Source organism: Cryphonectria parasitica, assembly GCF_011745365.1.
Source record: "Cryphonectria parasitica EP155 unplaced genomic scaffold M406scaffold_8, whole genome shotgun sequence".
NCBI lineage: Eukaryota > Fungi > Ascomycota > Sordariomycetes > Diaporthales > Cryphonectriaceae > Cryphonectria > Cryphonectria parasitica.
In genome coordinates, this window is record NW_024468916.1 from 2,834,936 (window position 1) to 2,847,445 (window position 12,510).

At 53.9% G+C, this 12,510-nt stretch overlaps 1 protein-coding gene across 1 annotated transcript; it reads left to right on the forward strand.

Moving 5' to 3' along the window:
* Window positions 1–10,512: 10,512 nt before the first annotated feature.
* Window positions 10,513–10,965, forward strand: M406DRAFT_265421 (uncharacterized protein; the record flags this gene model as incomplete). Its single annotated transcript, XM_040917733.1, has 1 exon — window positions 10,513–10,965. A coding segment is annotated over one exon (453 nt), but the record flags the coding sequence as incomplete, so codon positions are not given.
* Between the last annotated feature and the right edge of the window lie 1,545 nt (window positions 10,966–12,510).

The following is a 12,510-nucleotide window of genomic DNA, read 5'->3' on the forward strand; positions in this document are numbered from 1 at the left end:
GAGCAACAGACTTACTTATACTTGGAGAGTCAACACCCTGGCTGGTCCGGCAAGGTGGACCGAGGGCCATTGCCAGCACACCACTATTTGCATTGCGTGTTGATGAGGCTTGCTGCTGGGGAATCACAACGAACTTGCATGCCGCAGCTGCATTTGGCCAAGGCCAGAAGGCTACGTCAAAGGTAGCATCACCATAACGTTGTCTGCATATGGGGAAAAAAGAAACATTACAGAGTAACCCCCCCCCCTCCCCCTGGCTAGGGCCCCAGTAGGTATATACTTGAGTACATACTAGCTGGTCACTTTCTTTTTTTTTTCTTTTATATATTTTCCCTAGTCTTTTTTTTTCTTCTCTTTTTCCATTCTTGTCTTCAAATTTATCCTCGCGCCCCGCCCCTCTCTTCTCTGCCCTCGACAACTGTATATTTTCCCTTCCCACATGCTTATGATAAAATGAAGGCTCTATACCCGTCTTAGACACCCTGTCTCTCTCTGCATGTTTGTAGATTGACAACAACCCCTGCCCACATGCACCGAAACCCGTTCTTCTTCCTTGCCCCCCCCCCCTCTTCTCCATCTTGCCTGCCTCCAGGACGTAGTACCCATTGCCTCATAAATCCATCGGACGTGGCCCCCCGGTGGAGCCACGTTATCCATGGGTCATGTTGTTCTATGTCGACTTGAGCCTCCTTCTCCACTTCTTTTCGACATGGGGCCAGGTCGGGTTCCTTGATAATCTTTTTACCCGGCAGGGGAACTTCCCAAGAGGAAAAGAGAAATTAATCAAATGAAAATATAGGGCCAAGAGAGAGAGAGAGGGAGAGAGGGAGAGAGGGAGAGGGAGGGAAAAGGTTTCGGACGAACAGGCTGATCGGTGTTGGTATGCCGGGCCCTTCCCTTCTCTCTCCCCCCCCCCCCCCAGATCTACCAAAGTCTAGCAAGCCCGCAGCCAGCATCTCGATCAGATCTAATCCTGCTGACTTGGCATATCCTGGGTGGGCGACCCTGAAGTTCACTCACTCACACATTCACACACAATTTCTGTGTGTGTCTCTCTCTCTCTCTCTCTCGCTCTCTCGCTCTATCTCTCTCTCCCTCCCTCTCTTTCCCTGTCTCTTTCTCTCTGTCTCGTGCATGTGCAAGTACCTGAGAACACACACACAAAACACACCCTGCAATGTACCTAGACCTCATCACCCCCTCCGCCCCCCCCCCTTTCCCCTCCTTCCCGCCCCAAAAGGCAGATCCACACAACCCAACAAGCTGTGTGTTTCCCTTCTAGGCAACGCACACCCGCTGGAACTAACTTGTTTGGAAACATTACCAACGTCTCTCCTTACTGTACCAGGAACAACAGAACAAAACAAGGACCTGGGGTACATACTCTGTACATACATGGGACATCCATTCTCTCTTGTGTGCTGTCAGCGCGGAGACCCTGGTCTGGTTTGAAGATGGCCTTTGGGGGGGGGGGGGGACAGGTCGACCGTTCCATCCCGCAGCCCACACGAACCATCAAGGGTTTCGTTTTCCTCTCTCTCTCACTCTATTTTCCCTTCTTCTTCAAGATTATTATCATTATCATTGTTGTTATTATCATTGTTATTATTCACTCTCCCCCCACACCCCCTCCCTTTCTCTCTTTTATTCTCTTCCATCCAATAACCGCCTCAAGCCCTGTACACGGCCGTTTGGGTGGGCCTTTCCTCCCACCCCCCCCCCCCCCCCAGGAAAAGGCGCTTGCTTCCCTGTGCATCCGTACCATGGAATCTCGACGCGGGCGGCGCAAGGCTGGTGGGCTGTAATACAAATTTGTACTTTTTCTTTTTTTTTTTGTTTTAGAACTCTGTTTTCTAGTTTCGGCTTGCTCTCGCCTCCACGATTTGAATTGAGTCGATATGAGGGAAATGAAAAGGACGGCTAGGGTTGTCAAGATGTATTCTGATCTATCGGCTGTATCGTTCGTTGGTTAGAAGAACGGATATGAGAAAAGTTCCATGAAAGCACCAAAGGCGTCATGCCCACGCAGTTGCAACATGCGCAGCCTTATGATAAGGGCGGAAGGGGGGGGGGTGGGAGAGACTTTGGGCCCCCTCTTGTCTTTCTCTGCTTTTCTTCCTCCTCTCCTCTTTTTTTTTTTTATCACCCCACCATTGAGGTGTGCAGATCAAGAAGCAAAAAACCTACATGTATGGCCTGTTCCCGATAGGTCATTTTTTATTATTGTTATTATTACAGTTTTGCTGTACTTGTTTCGGAACATTTGAAGTACGCATGCCACCACTTGAGGCTCTTGTACCCCTTCACCGGTCGTTATGACCTACATTAGGGCCAAAGAGACGCATCACCTGCATCACTAGGCAGTAGTAGCAATAAAGAGAAACAGGGCCCCTTGGTGAGGAAGAATTTGGAGGGGGGGGGTAAGTGGACGAATAATCTCGGCAGTGATGTGTCCGGAGAATCCTGATTGGGACACCCCCCCTTCCTCTCTCTTCTCATACCTCTCCATCTTCTTTCTCCCGTCCCCACCCCCACCCCTTTCCTCTATCTCAAGGGGACCTAGGAAATAGGACCTAAGCTATCGCGCAATGCCTGTCGTGCTATAGATGCAAGGCGTCTCGACATGTGTCATCGCACATGCACGAAGAAGGGACAAAGGTAACCCGAAAAAGAAGAAGCAGGGGGGTGGGGATTGGCGAGAGAATGAGGGATGGGGTGTGTTGAAGGGAAAATTGGAGGTCGCAATACACCGAAAAGCAAATAGGGAGCCAACCCGCCAAAAGAACAACTCACACTTGCAGCTATCGAGAGTCACAGTACCAGAAGAGCAAGCAAGTCGGCCCACCACCCCTCCTTCCCTCCCCCCCCTTTCCTTTGACTCGGAGTCCCCCATCTCTCCCGGCAGGTAGTCCTCTCCTCCTCCTTCTCCTCCCCCTTCTGGAGGCACACACACACACACACGTACACGTTTTTAATGGGCAACATCGGTTCAAGATGGCGAATGGCCGAGCACCCAAAGGGAAAAGACAAACGAGAAGCCATGTGGCGTCTCTTACCGTTCCTCTGTTGACACCCTTTCTCCTGGTTCCCGCGCCCCGAATTGAGTTCTGACTGTGTTGCTGGGGGAGGAAACAGGAGGGGCCCAAAGAGTGCCTTGACTGGCCTTGGGTCTACTAGATCTGCTGTCGGGGAAGAAGCCCGTGAGTGTTTTATTGTGTGTCCTTTTCCCTTCTCAGACGTCTTTGGGATGGGAAACGACGAAACACCTGCTCCCCCCTTCCCTGGCCTAGGAAAGGAGAGGAAAACAGAAAACAAACCCAAAATCAAGGAGGAGGGGTATCTACGAGATCTGTTTGACCGCACGTTTCTTAGTTCTCCCTCCATCTCGTTGACAGGAGCGAGGCGAGTCCCGTCAGAAACAAGGTGCTGACCACATGTCAGGGCATCATTCCTTGCGGGAAAACCAGTGGTTCTCCTGAACGAGTTGGGAGAAGAGAGGGACGGCAAGAAGGGCTTAGCATGTGTTTTGAGTAAAAGCCGATGGATGCTTTGACGTGGCAATGCCTATGCATTGCTCCAGTCAGTGCATCTTAGAACGGAGTGGGTTATAGGGAGGGGGGTATACGGTTGGGTATGTACCCCATGCCGGCTATACCTGCACGGCTAGTCACTTTACCTGTCCAATTTTTGACCAGCGAAGAAAGAAAAAAAAGAAGAAGAAAAAAAAAAGGACAATAAAGTGCTTGTAGACTTTCGATGACGACAGTGAAGAGCGAGCGGTAGTATCTTAGGGGAATCTTGCCTAAAAATGGGCCAAAGAGAGGGGTGGAGGTTGCTGGCTTGGTCCATGTAGATCAGATCGGGAAGCTGTTCGTCCCCAGGCCGGAAGGCAGCACACATCGACCGAGGGAGTGAACTGATGGTGTTTCGTGTCATGGCCCACACCATTCGGAGAAATGAGCCGAAGTAGGCAGCTCAGTCATTGAAATTAAAAGGAGGAAGGTAGGAAGGGGGAGGGGGAGGGAGAGAGAGAGAGAAAGAAAAAAAGGGGGGGGGAGGGGGACATGTAGGTAACGGTTTGACCACCCGAGCTTCGCACGCGCTTCTGTGTGCTGCGGTGACAAGGGCTTCAAGAAGCTGAAGATTTAGGTGAGGAGGCAGATGATCTCCTCAACAGTGGAAACCCCCTTGGCATGCGCTGCTCTTGCTTGCAGGATGGGGAAGGCAGGCCTCGCTGGTCGAGGCCAAGCTTCGAAACAAGGCCGTGTCAAGCTTCGCAAGTTCCCTAGTTTGGACAGTACATCCGACCCACCCACCCTCCTTTGTTGCTTCCCTCTTTTTTTCGAGAAGATTCCAGGTCGTCGGTGAGTTGCAGCTTGAGCGTAATGGATGTTTTTCAGGACAGGAAATTTGGCCGATTGCCCAAATAAGAAGATCCAGAAATCTCGAGACACGTAGTCTCAGGGCCGCATGGGATCGACGTTGCAGCAAACAACTACCCCTACACCCCTGATGGTGCGGCGAGAGGGAGGGACGGGACGAGCATGATGTATGGGGACTCGAAGTGGTGAGATACTCCATCCATCCTCCCACCCCTTTCCTTGTCAACTGGCTTCGTGCATTGGTAGCGATCACAAATGATGGGCTTTTCTCAAAAGGCCAAGGCTCTGGACCCCTAGGGTCACCGCGCGCGGCCAACCCCTTCACCGTGTGGCAACCGCGGCATTGCGAAAAAGGGCCGCGCCCGTGACAGTACATGATAGTATGTAACGCCTTAGGTACCTGTGCCTGTGCCTGTCCATCTTCCCCTCAACAACAGGGGCCAAGGTATCCAGATGCGTCATTTTCAAAATAGACCAACCTTGCAAAGAAATTTGCCAAACTCCGCTCTTGCTCGGAGCCGGGTTGTGTGCGGAGGATGAGGGTCTCCGTCTCTTGGTGGTCTCGGTACCTGGCCAGGTATGCCACACCCCAAAGGGGACTGGTTCGTAATTTTGATTCGTGCACTTTTCTTTATCACCTAGTCTTCCCCAGAAAGCTGGTTGGTGGAAAAGAGGCATGTTGGAGAAAGAGGATATGAGGTTTCTAGGTTGATCTGGGGCTCAAATTCCTTACGTCTAGGAACAGGGCCCCTCCTGATGTACGTTGGTGACGAGAATATCAAGGCTGAGAGGCTGTTGGAGTGTCACACGAGGTGGCCAATTGGAGTATGAGACAGCCTTAGGCGCCGGCTGTCCACCTGCGAATCATAAGCGCTCGATTGGGTGCTAACTTCCAAAAGCGGCAAGTCTTCCCAGGATCATGGATTCCTGGCGCTTGAATTACACGAGGCTTTAGTGGGACTTCTGCCACTCCTCCCGCCCGTCGTTGTCAAGGGTGTGCCCCCAATTCTTGTTATTCATGGCAGCTTGGCGCCTCTTATCCGGTTGTTCGTCTATCAGCAGTGCCCAGAACAAAACAATTCGTAGAGCAGGCATCAAAAGCCTGGGGCTGTCAAGGTGCCAATATGGCAGGTCTTCCCTCTTCCTTTTTCCATTTTTCATTTTCATTCTTACTTCTTTCGTTTTCTCCTTGTTTTCCCGATATTTTTTCACCCTCTCCCGTGGATGTGACGATGGGGTTTTCGTATCAAGGTAGGGAACCAAGTGAGTTGGCGCGCCATGCAACAAGACACAGAGGAGTGCTAGCTCGGAGGAGTGAGAAGGCCGCCCTTAGCAGGGTTGCACTCGCGTGCGCAGAGTATCATGGTACGTTGAAGAACAGGGTCTCATGTTCAGCCTCTTGGAAGGGCAACCAGAGCGTCGATTGGCCGAGTATAGACGCGGTGGGCCGGCCCGAAAGTCGACCGCGCATTAATCGACATGGATATCGAAAGCAGATGCCTCTTCACGGTCGGGAGCGATGACTTGGCGTAAATCTTATCAAAGGCAAGGCGCGTCGGTCGTCCTTATTTTTTGGTCTTGATTCTTCTCCTCTTTCTGTCTCTTTCTGTGTCTCTCCAGCCCTTATCCCTCTCTTCTTTTTCGCTGTTTCTTCCTGGCGCTTGGTGGATGTGACTCTGGACCCCAGGCCTTGCATGTGCTGAAATAAAGCCCGGCGGCAAATGCTACTACCGCACAAGGGAGAGACTGCTCCACCGCGCAGGAAGCTTGAGAAGGCAGAAAATGTGAAAAATGATATTCGGAGGATTCCGGCTGTTCAAGAGATCCTCGCATGTACTGTGAAAGAGAGAGCGCGCAAGTACTATGTTACCAGGGTCGGAAAAGAGGGGAGAGGGGGGGGGGGTGGAAAGTGTATGCATCCCTATAGAATCCATCACGTCCGGGACACGTTCCCCGGGACTGGTGGACGAAACTATTGACGAGTTGCGTCGCGTCGACTGCAGTCTGTAGACCAACTCAACGGTCGCTCATTTCCGATGGGTAATGGGTGTGTCGCGAGGTGTGTGAGAAGCAGAGAAGGTGTGCCGTCGGCGATCCTGCCTCCCCGTGCATGGCAAGATCCTGTACGGCGAAAGCAAATCTGGGAAAAGGAGGGTTCCATCGCATGTACGAATCTTGGGTTCGTTGCCCTGCAAATCGTCAAAATCCCTTGTCTTTCTCCTCCTCGTCGTCTTGCTGCTCCAGCAATTGCTGGCGGGCCTGCGCTGTGGTGATGGATCGAGACGGGCGCTGGCCAGGCTCGAAACTGGATCGAGAGGTGGGCCAACCACCCCCGCCGCCCTGTTCCCGGATGAAACCTCGGTGTGAAAGGTGCTGGGCAATTAGAGGGAGAAGAAATAGTGAGAGTGGGGAGAAGAGGGAAGGGGTAAACGGCAGGCATCTAGCTTCAGGCGGTACGAGACGCCGGTTTTCGTCGGTTGCCGTGCCGTGTATGAGAGGGACCTTGTGGGTTGCATGCTGTCAGCTGGCAAGAGCACCTTGCCCAAAACACCCCCTGTCCTTCTCAGGGTAGCAATGCCACACCTCTCAAAATTGCCAGGGCATGCAGGGGTCTGTCTGCAAAGTCTGTGCTGCTGCCTACGTACCATGTACGCTATACTTAATCACCGTGGTATTCTTTTCTGGTGTAGCGACGTGCATATGAGCGAGAGAACAAAGAAAAAGAACATGACAGGGGAAGAAAAGAACAACAAGAAAAAGAAAGCACGGTAAAGTATCTTCCCCCTTGAAGTTAGGCCTGTAACTTATCATCCTCAAGTATTGCATCCAGGAATTCGTGGCATTCAACCTGTGGACTGATGGGCGTGGGCATGGCGTGGGCATAGCCCGGGGTATGGCACGGACAATGGTGGTGAGGGTAATGGGTTGATTCAGTTCAGCTTGCGATAACCATCGCGTTATGGTATGTTGAACATTCCCAACTCGCTACCACCAAGAACCAATTTTGTTGTTGTTGTTGATGATGATGATGATAAGACACACGACTGAGACCCATCTGCAAGCAGGCATCTTTCTGACTCATGATTTTAGAGTGTACCATAGTACAAGGCCAAGTCGAAGGACTCCTCCCCTCCCCAAGACTGACCCCAGGAAGGACCCCCCCATGAATTGCTCTTCCCCCAATACACGATAGTAATTTCCCCTGCTAGACAAGTCACATATACTTCGATAGTACAACGATGAAAGTGCCCCACTTGTGACAACTACCCCGCATTTTCGCCCATCTCGCCCCAGCCTTTTATTTTTTATTTTATTTTATACTATACATAGCACCCCAGGGAACCCAGCATGCGCAGGTACATTCCATACTTTCATAGTACAATATGCTTTGCCATAGTATGGTTGTCGTATGCTTGCCCCTGGCCTTCAGCTCGGCCAGTCCCTACTAATGTGATGCGGGCCGTTGGTGGACAGGGCCTGCCTTACGGCTCGCTGACGGATCCGTGGTATGCGTTCCCGCACTCCAAGGTACTGTATGATCCACCAAAGAGCTGCTGAAGGTCTCGGCGCACCATTCTCACGTCCTTCTAGGTCTGAGACATTCAGAATGGATGGGATGCCGCGTTGGCTTTTCAGCACAACATGGCCTTCCCATTCCCCCCCCCCCCCCCCTTCTCTCTCTTTTTCTTCTTTTTGGCATTGCTCACACACATCTCGGTAGACCTTCATGATGGGTGAGAGAGAAGGCATTGGTAAGGCTAAGGGGAACCGCTGATGTTCGCATCGAGACCCCTGTGCCACTTTATCCACCGGGACGGGGCACCCCTGCAATGACGACAGGGCTGTTTCAACGTCAGTCGTCGCATCCGGTCAACATGCGACTTGGGCGACTGACATAATCGCCGTTTGAGGGCATTCACCATCCATACACTCACACACCCTTCACAGGCACTAGATCATGACGATGACACCTGATGGCTTGATAAGTTCTACCCGCTTAACACCCTACACCTGGCTCTCTTACCCCCTGTCCTTCTCCATGTGACAAAAGACGCCCCCCCCCCGGGATTTCGGTATCGGCCTGTCCTGCTGTCGCGACAGCCTCAACCTTGACCTCCTCCTTGTCGCCCCTCCTTGTCGCACACCTCGCACTCGCTCTCCACTAGGAAACCACCTCGTCAAACATTCAGACTAAAACAAAGTGCACAAAAAACTCACAGGCCTCTTGTATACACTTCCTGGGTAAAATGCCCCGGGTCCCGCCACCCTGCAGGTACAGTACCCGCTAGCATTGCCCATAGGCTCTAACCTTTCTTCCTGGGACCCGAAAACGAGACTGACCGGCATTTCAGCTGCTACAATCAGGTACACAGTGACCTTACTCCTCCCTAGAGAACCGTATCCACCAAGCCTCATCGATCGAGTACCAGAAGTGGGTATCCTGCCTTACCTCGAGACTGAAAGACAGAACAATAAACGGGGAGAAAGACGGAGAGAGAAAGACAGAAAGAGAAAGAGAAAGAGACGGAGAGGAAAAAGAGACATGGGAAACCACAGCTGCGGATCCGCCCACGACTTATTATTTCGCGATTTTACCACGACTCCTTGGCCTCATCTGCGTTTAGCCGCCAACCCCCCTGGAACCTAGAGAGCCGACCAACCCGCTTTTGTCACTTTGTCTATGCCATCGAACCCATCGAAGCGCCTGACGCGTCCCATCCCGCGCGTTCTGCATGTTGGGCCTCCACCGGCTAGGCATAAAAAGAAATAGAAACAAAGCAAGCAAAGAGGAGAGAGAATACTCTTGTCACGCAGGGGCCCAGCCCAGAGCAGACTAGCCCCGAGAAGAGAGGCCAGGCCATCAGTGACCACTGCCAACAAGGGCTGGTTATCGCGGGTGGGAAAAAGAGTGACTTGTGGGCGAGGGGCTCATGCAGACGTGTTGCACGGCATTCTCCTCTTTCCCCAGCAGTCTGACATGGCTTCACGTCCAAGCCTGCAGGCGGCCTTGTCATCTCCTGCGGTCACCCACAGGTCACAGCGACATCCTCTGCAGCCGACCAGTGGCACCGTCACAGGCCCTCCAGAACAGCAGTCTCCTCCTCTGCCGTCATCCTTGTCTGACTTTGCAGCAGTCGGACTGGACCTCGTGCGCGATGACGGAGACGAAAGGCGACTGGCTGATCAGACCAGCCATCTCACCCTGCCGATACTGCTTGGGGATAGAAGTCGCAGCGCGCAGGCCTCGTCTGCATCTGGGCCCGGCGGTGCCGTGCCGGAAGCGTCCCGCGGCCATAGCCAGGCCTTCTCGACCCTTCCTCCTGCAAGGGAAGGCCCACTTCCACCGCAACATGTGCGACAGTCTGCTCCGTCCGTCCAACCACCGCCGTCGACGGTCGTGGTATGGCACCCCGCGAGCAATGATGCCCAACCCGCCCAACCCGACCCACCGATATCACACGAGCATGCACGTGAGGAGGCGAGGATGAGGGATGGCGGACAACTGGTAGCAGTTGAGCAGGAAGAAACCGGACACCGTCGGATGCAGGCTGCCGACCCTGCTACCATCACCGGCGCCACCACCACCACCACCACCACCTGGTTCATCACCGACGTGATACCTGGCTGGACATACGAGTACCCCTGGGCCGCGCGGGGTGATGCTATGTTAGGCCTTGCTAACCTGCCCAACGAGTTGCTCCTTCATATCCTCAGCTTCCTGGACGTGTCCGATCTGCTGGCCACCTCGAGAGTGAGTCGATAAATCACGATCTGTCCCGCGCCGCCCCTCCACCCACCTTTGCCATACCCTGCTATCTTTCCTCGAGGGATCAACCCAACCTGGTCTGCAACGCCATGGCGCGGAACAAGTTGGGGGGAGTGGTACTTCCAAGCTTTGCATGGAAGAAAACGCCTCGATCCTCCACCCGCCCCCAATCCCTCCACGTCCCCTCTCCCCCTCTCCTTTTCTCTTTCCCTCTTTTCCCTCCTGGTCATGTTGGTACTACTGCAGAGTCATATGGTTGGGGCGACCACCCGCTAACTCAAGCTCCCCCTCCCTCCCCTTCCCCAACAATAGACGTCCCATCATTTTCGCTCCCTGGCCCTCGCCCCAATCATCCATCGCCACCGATTGCGCCATGCCCGCGCTGTGTTACCCCCCCTCCTGACAAGCCCCTCGCGACCGTCCCTGTCCGACCTTATGGCCCGCTCCATCTTCCTGACCAATACGACCGTTGTGTCCCGCAAGCTCGCCCGTAGCCTGACCGCCATCCGTCTTTCACGCCGGCTCGCCGTCCGACCGCCGCCCGAGGCCCTTGTAGCCAGGTCTGTCCTGCCGCCCGAGTGCGTGCCGGGTCAGACGAGAGGGATTGCCCCGGCCCTGGTGGCCAAGACAAGGGCCGTCGAGAGGGAGAGAATCAAGGACGGCCTAAGAAAGTGGGTGGGCAGCGTGTGGGAGCGTCGGTGGCGGGAAAAGGCCGAGGACCGGCGGAGATGGGAGGAAAGGAGCGGCGTCGGGCGGGTGTGGAGGCTGAGGAGGTTTTGGGAGAGGGTTGGCCGGGGGGAGATCGAGGCTAGGTAATGTAGAACAGAGAGGTGAGATGTCGACCATTTTCCTTTTCTTTTTCGATATGTTCTCTTCCCTTTATAAATCAAAGAGGCGGTGTGCAGTTTCGTGTTTTGAAATATCGGAATGTGTTCCGAAGGAATCGACCTGCATGCCGACGTTACCTCACAGTCAATTTGGCTTTTCTCCTCTTCTCCTTGTGGGAGCTCCAAGTTCCATTCTGTTTTTTTTCTGCTTCTTTCTTGAGGGCTGATGTTGCCGGAGAAGGAGAGGGGGAGGGTGGGGGGGAGCACACCGCTAGAACACAGTATATCAGTAGACAGCAGATAATTCTTTGAATGCAGCAGGTTATGCCAAAATACATTGTTTCTCAAAGCAATGCTTCTGTGTAAACGCCGATGCTGAAAATCCGATCCCCCAGATGTGATGATGCCTTTTGCTTGTCCTGTACTGTCCCTCCCGTGTCGTCGATGCGATATTTTCTTCTTCTTTGTCTTGAAGAGTAAGAAAGAAAAAAAAGGAAAAGGAATAAGATGGTTTCTACGCCCGAAACCGAAATCCTGCCCAGTCGTCGTCTTCTTCTTCGTCGTCCTCATCCTCGTCCTCGTCATCATCGTCTTCCTTTTTTGAATCCTCGACGGCTGCGCCGTTCACAGGCTGTTTCGTCTCGGACACAGTCGTGCCTTTGCCGTCCGGAGTGGCCATCGTAGACGCAGAAGTAGCAGCAGCGGTAGGGACAACAGCAGGGACACTGCCGCGTCGTAGAGCCTCCCTCTTCTCCTTCAGCTTGCGCACCCGTGCCTCGAGCTCCTCCATCTCCTCGAACTCGGCCTCCAGCGCCCGCGTCGCTTCTTCTTTCTCATCTTCGATCTCAATATCTGCTTGTGCCTTTCGTTTCTCCTGCTCCTCCTCTTCTGCTTTGGAGGCTATTTCCTCTGCTGTCATAGGCTTGGCGCTTATCACGGCGACGCTGGCGGTGTCTGTTGTTGCCGGGCGGTCGGCAGGGGCATTGGGAGGGGGTGCTGTGTTGACGACCTCGGCCATGAACGCTGCCCAGTCGTCATCTTCGTTCGCCGCGGTGCCTGTTGTCGTTGATTTCACGGACGGTGGACCGGCGGCAGTCAATGATGATGTGGCGAAGGCTGCCCTTGGGGCGGGCTTGGAAGTAGCGACGGCAGGTAGACTCGCCATTTGCCTCTCTTGTGGTGCTAATGGGCTCCTGACCACCGATGTAGCTTTGGGTGTCGAGGTGGTCGATGCTGCGCTCGGTGTCGCAGGTCGAGAAGGAATCTGTAGCTCGACGCCGTGTGATGGTGTCCCTGAGATCCGCCGCACCAGGCCGGGTGGGGAAGTCATGGAAGGTGTCTTCTTGCTCGCCTCTGCGGAAGCGGGCGAGTCTAGGCTCGTCGTCGTCGTCGTCGTTGGTGCATCAGTGGCCGAGCTTGTGGGAGCAACCGCTGGGGAGTCGGGCCCTGGCCTGCTCCTCTTCTTCCTGGACACCTCGTCCTCCCCCACCGCGTCCGGCATCTCCACATCCTCATCCTCACCATGCTTGCGCTT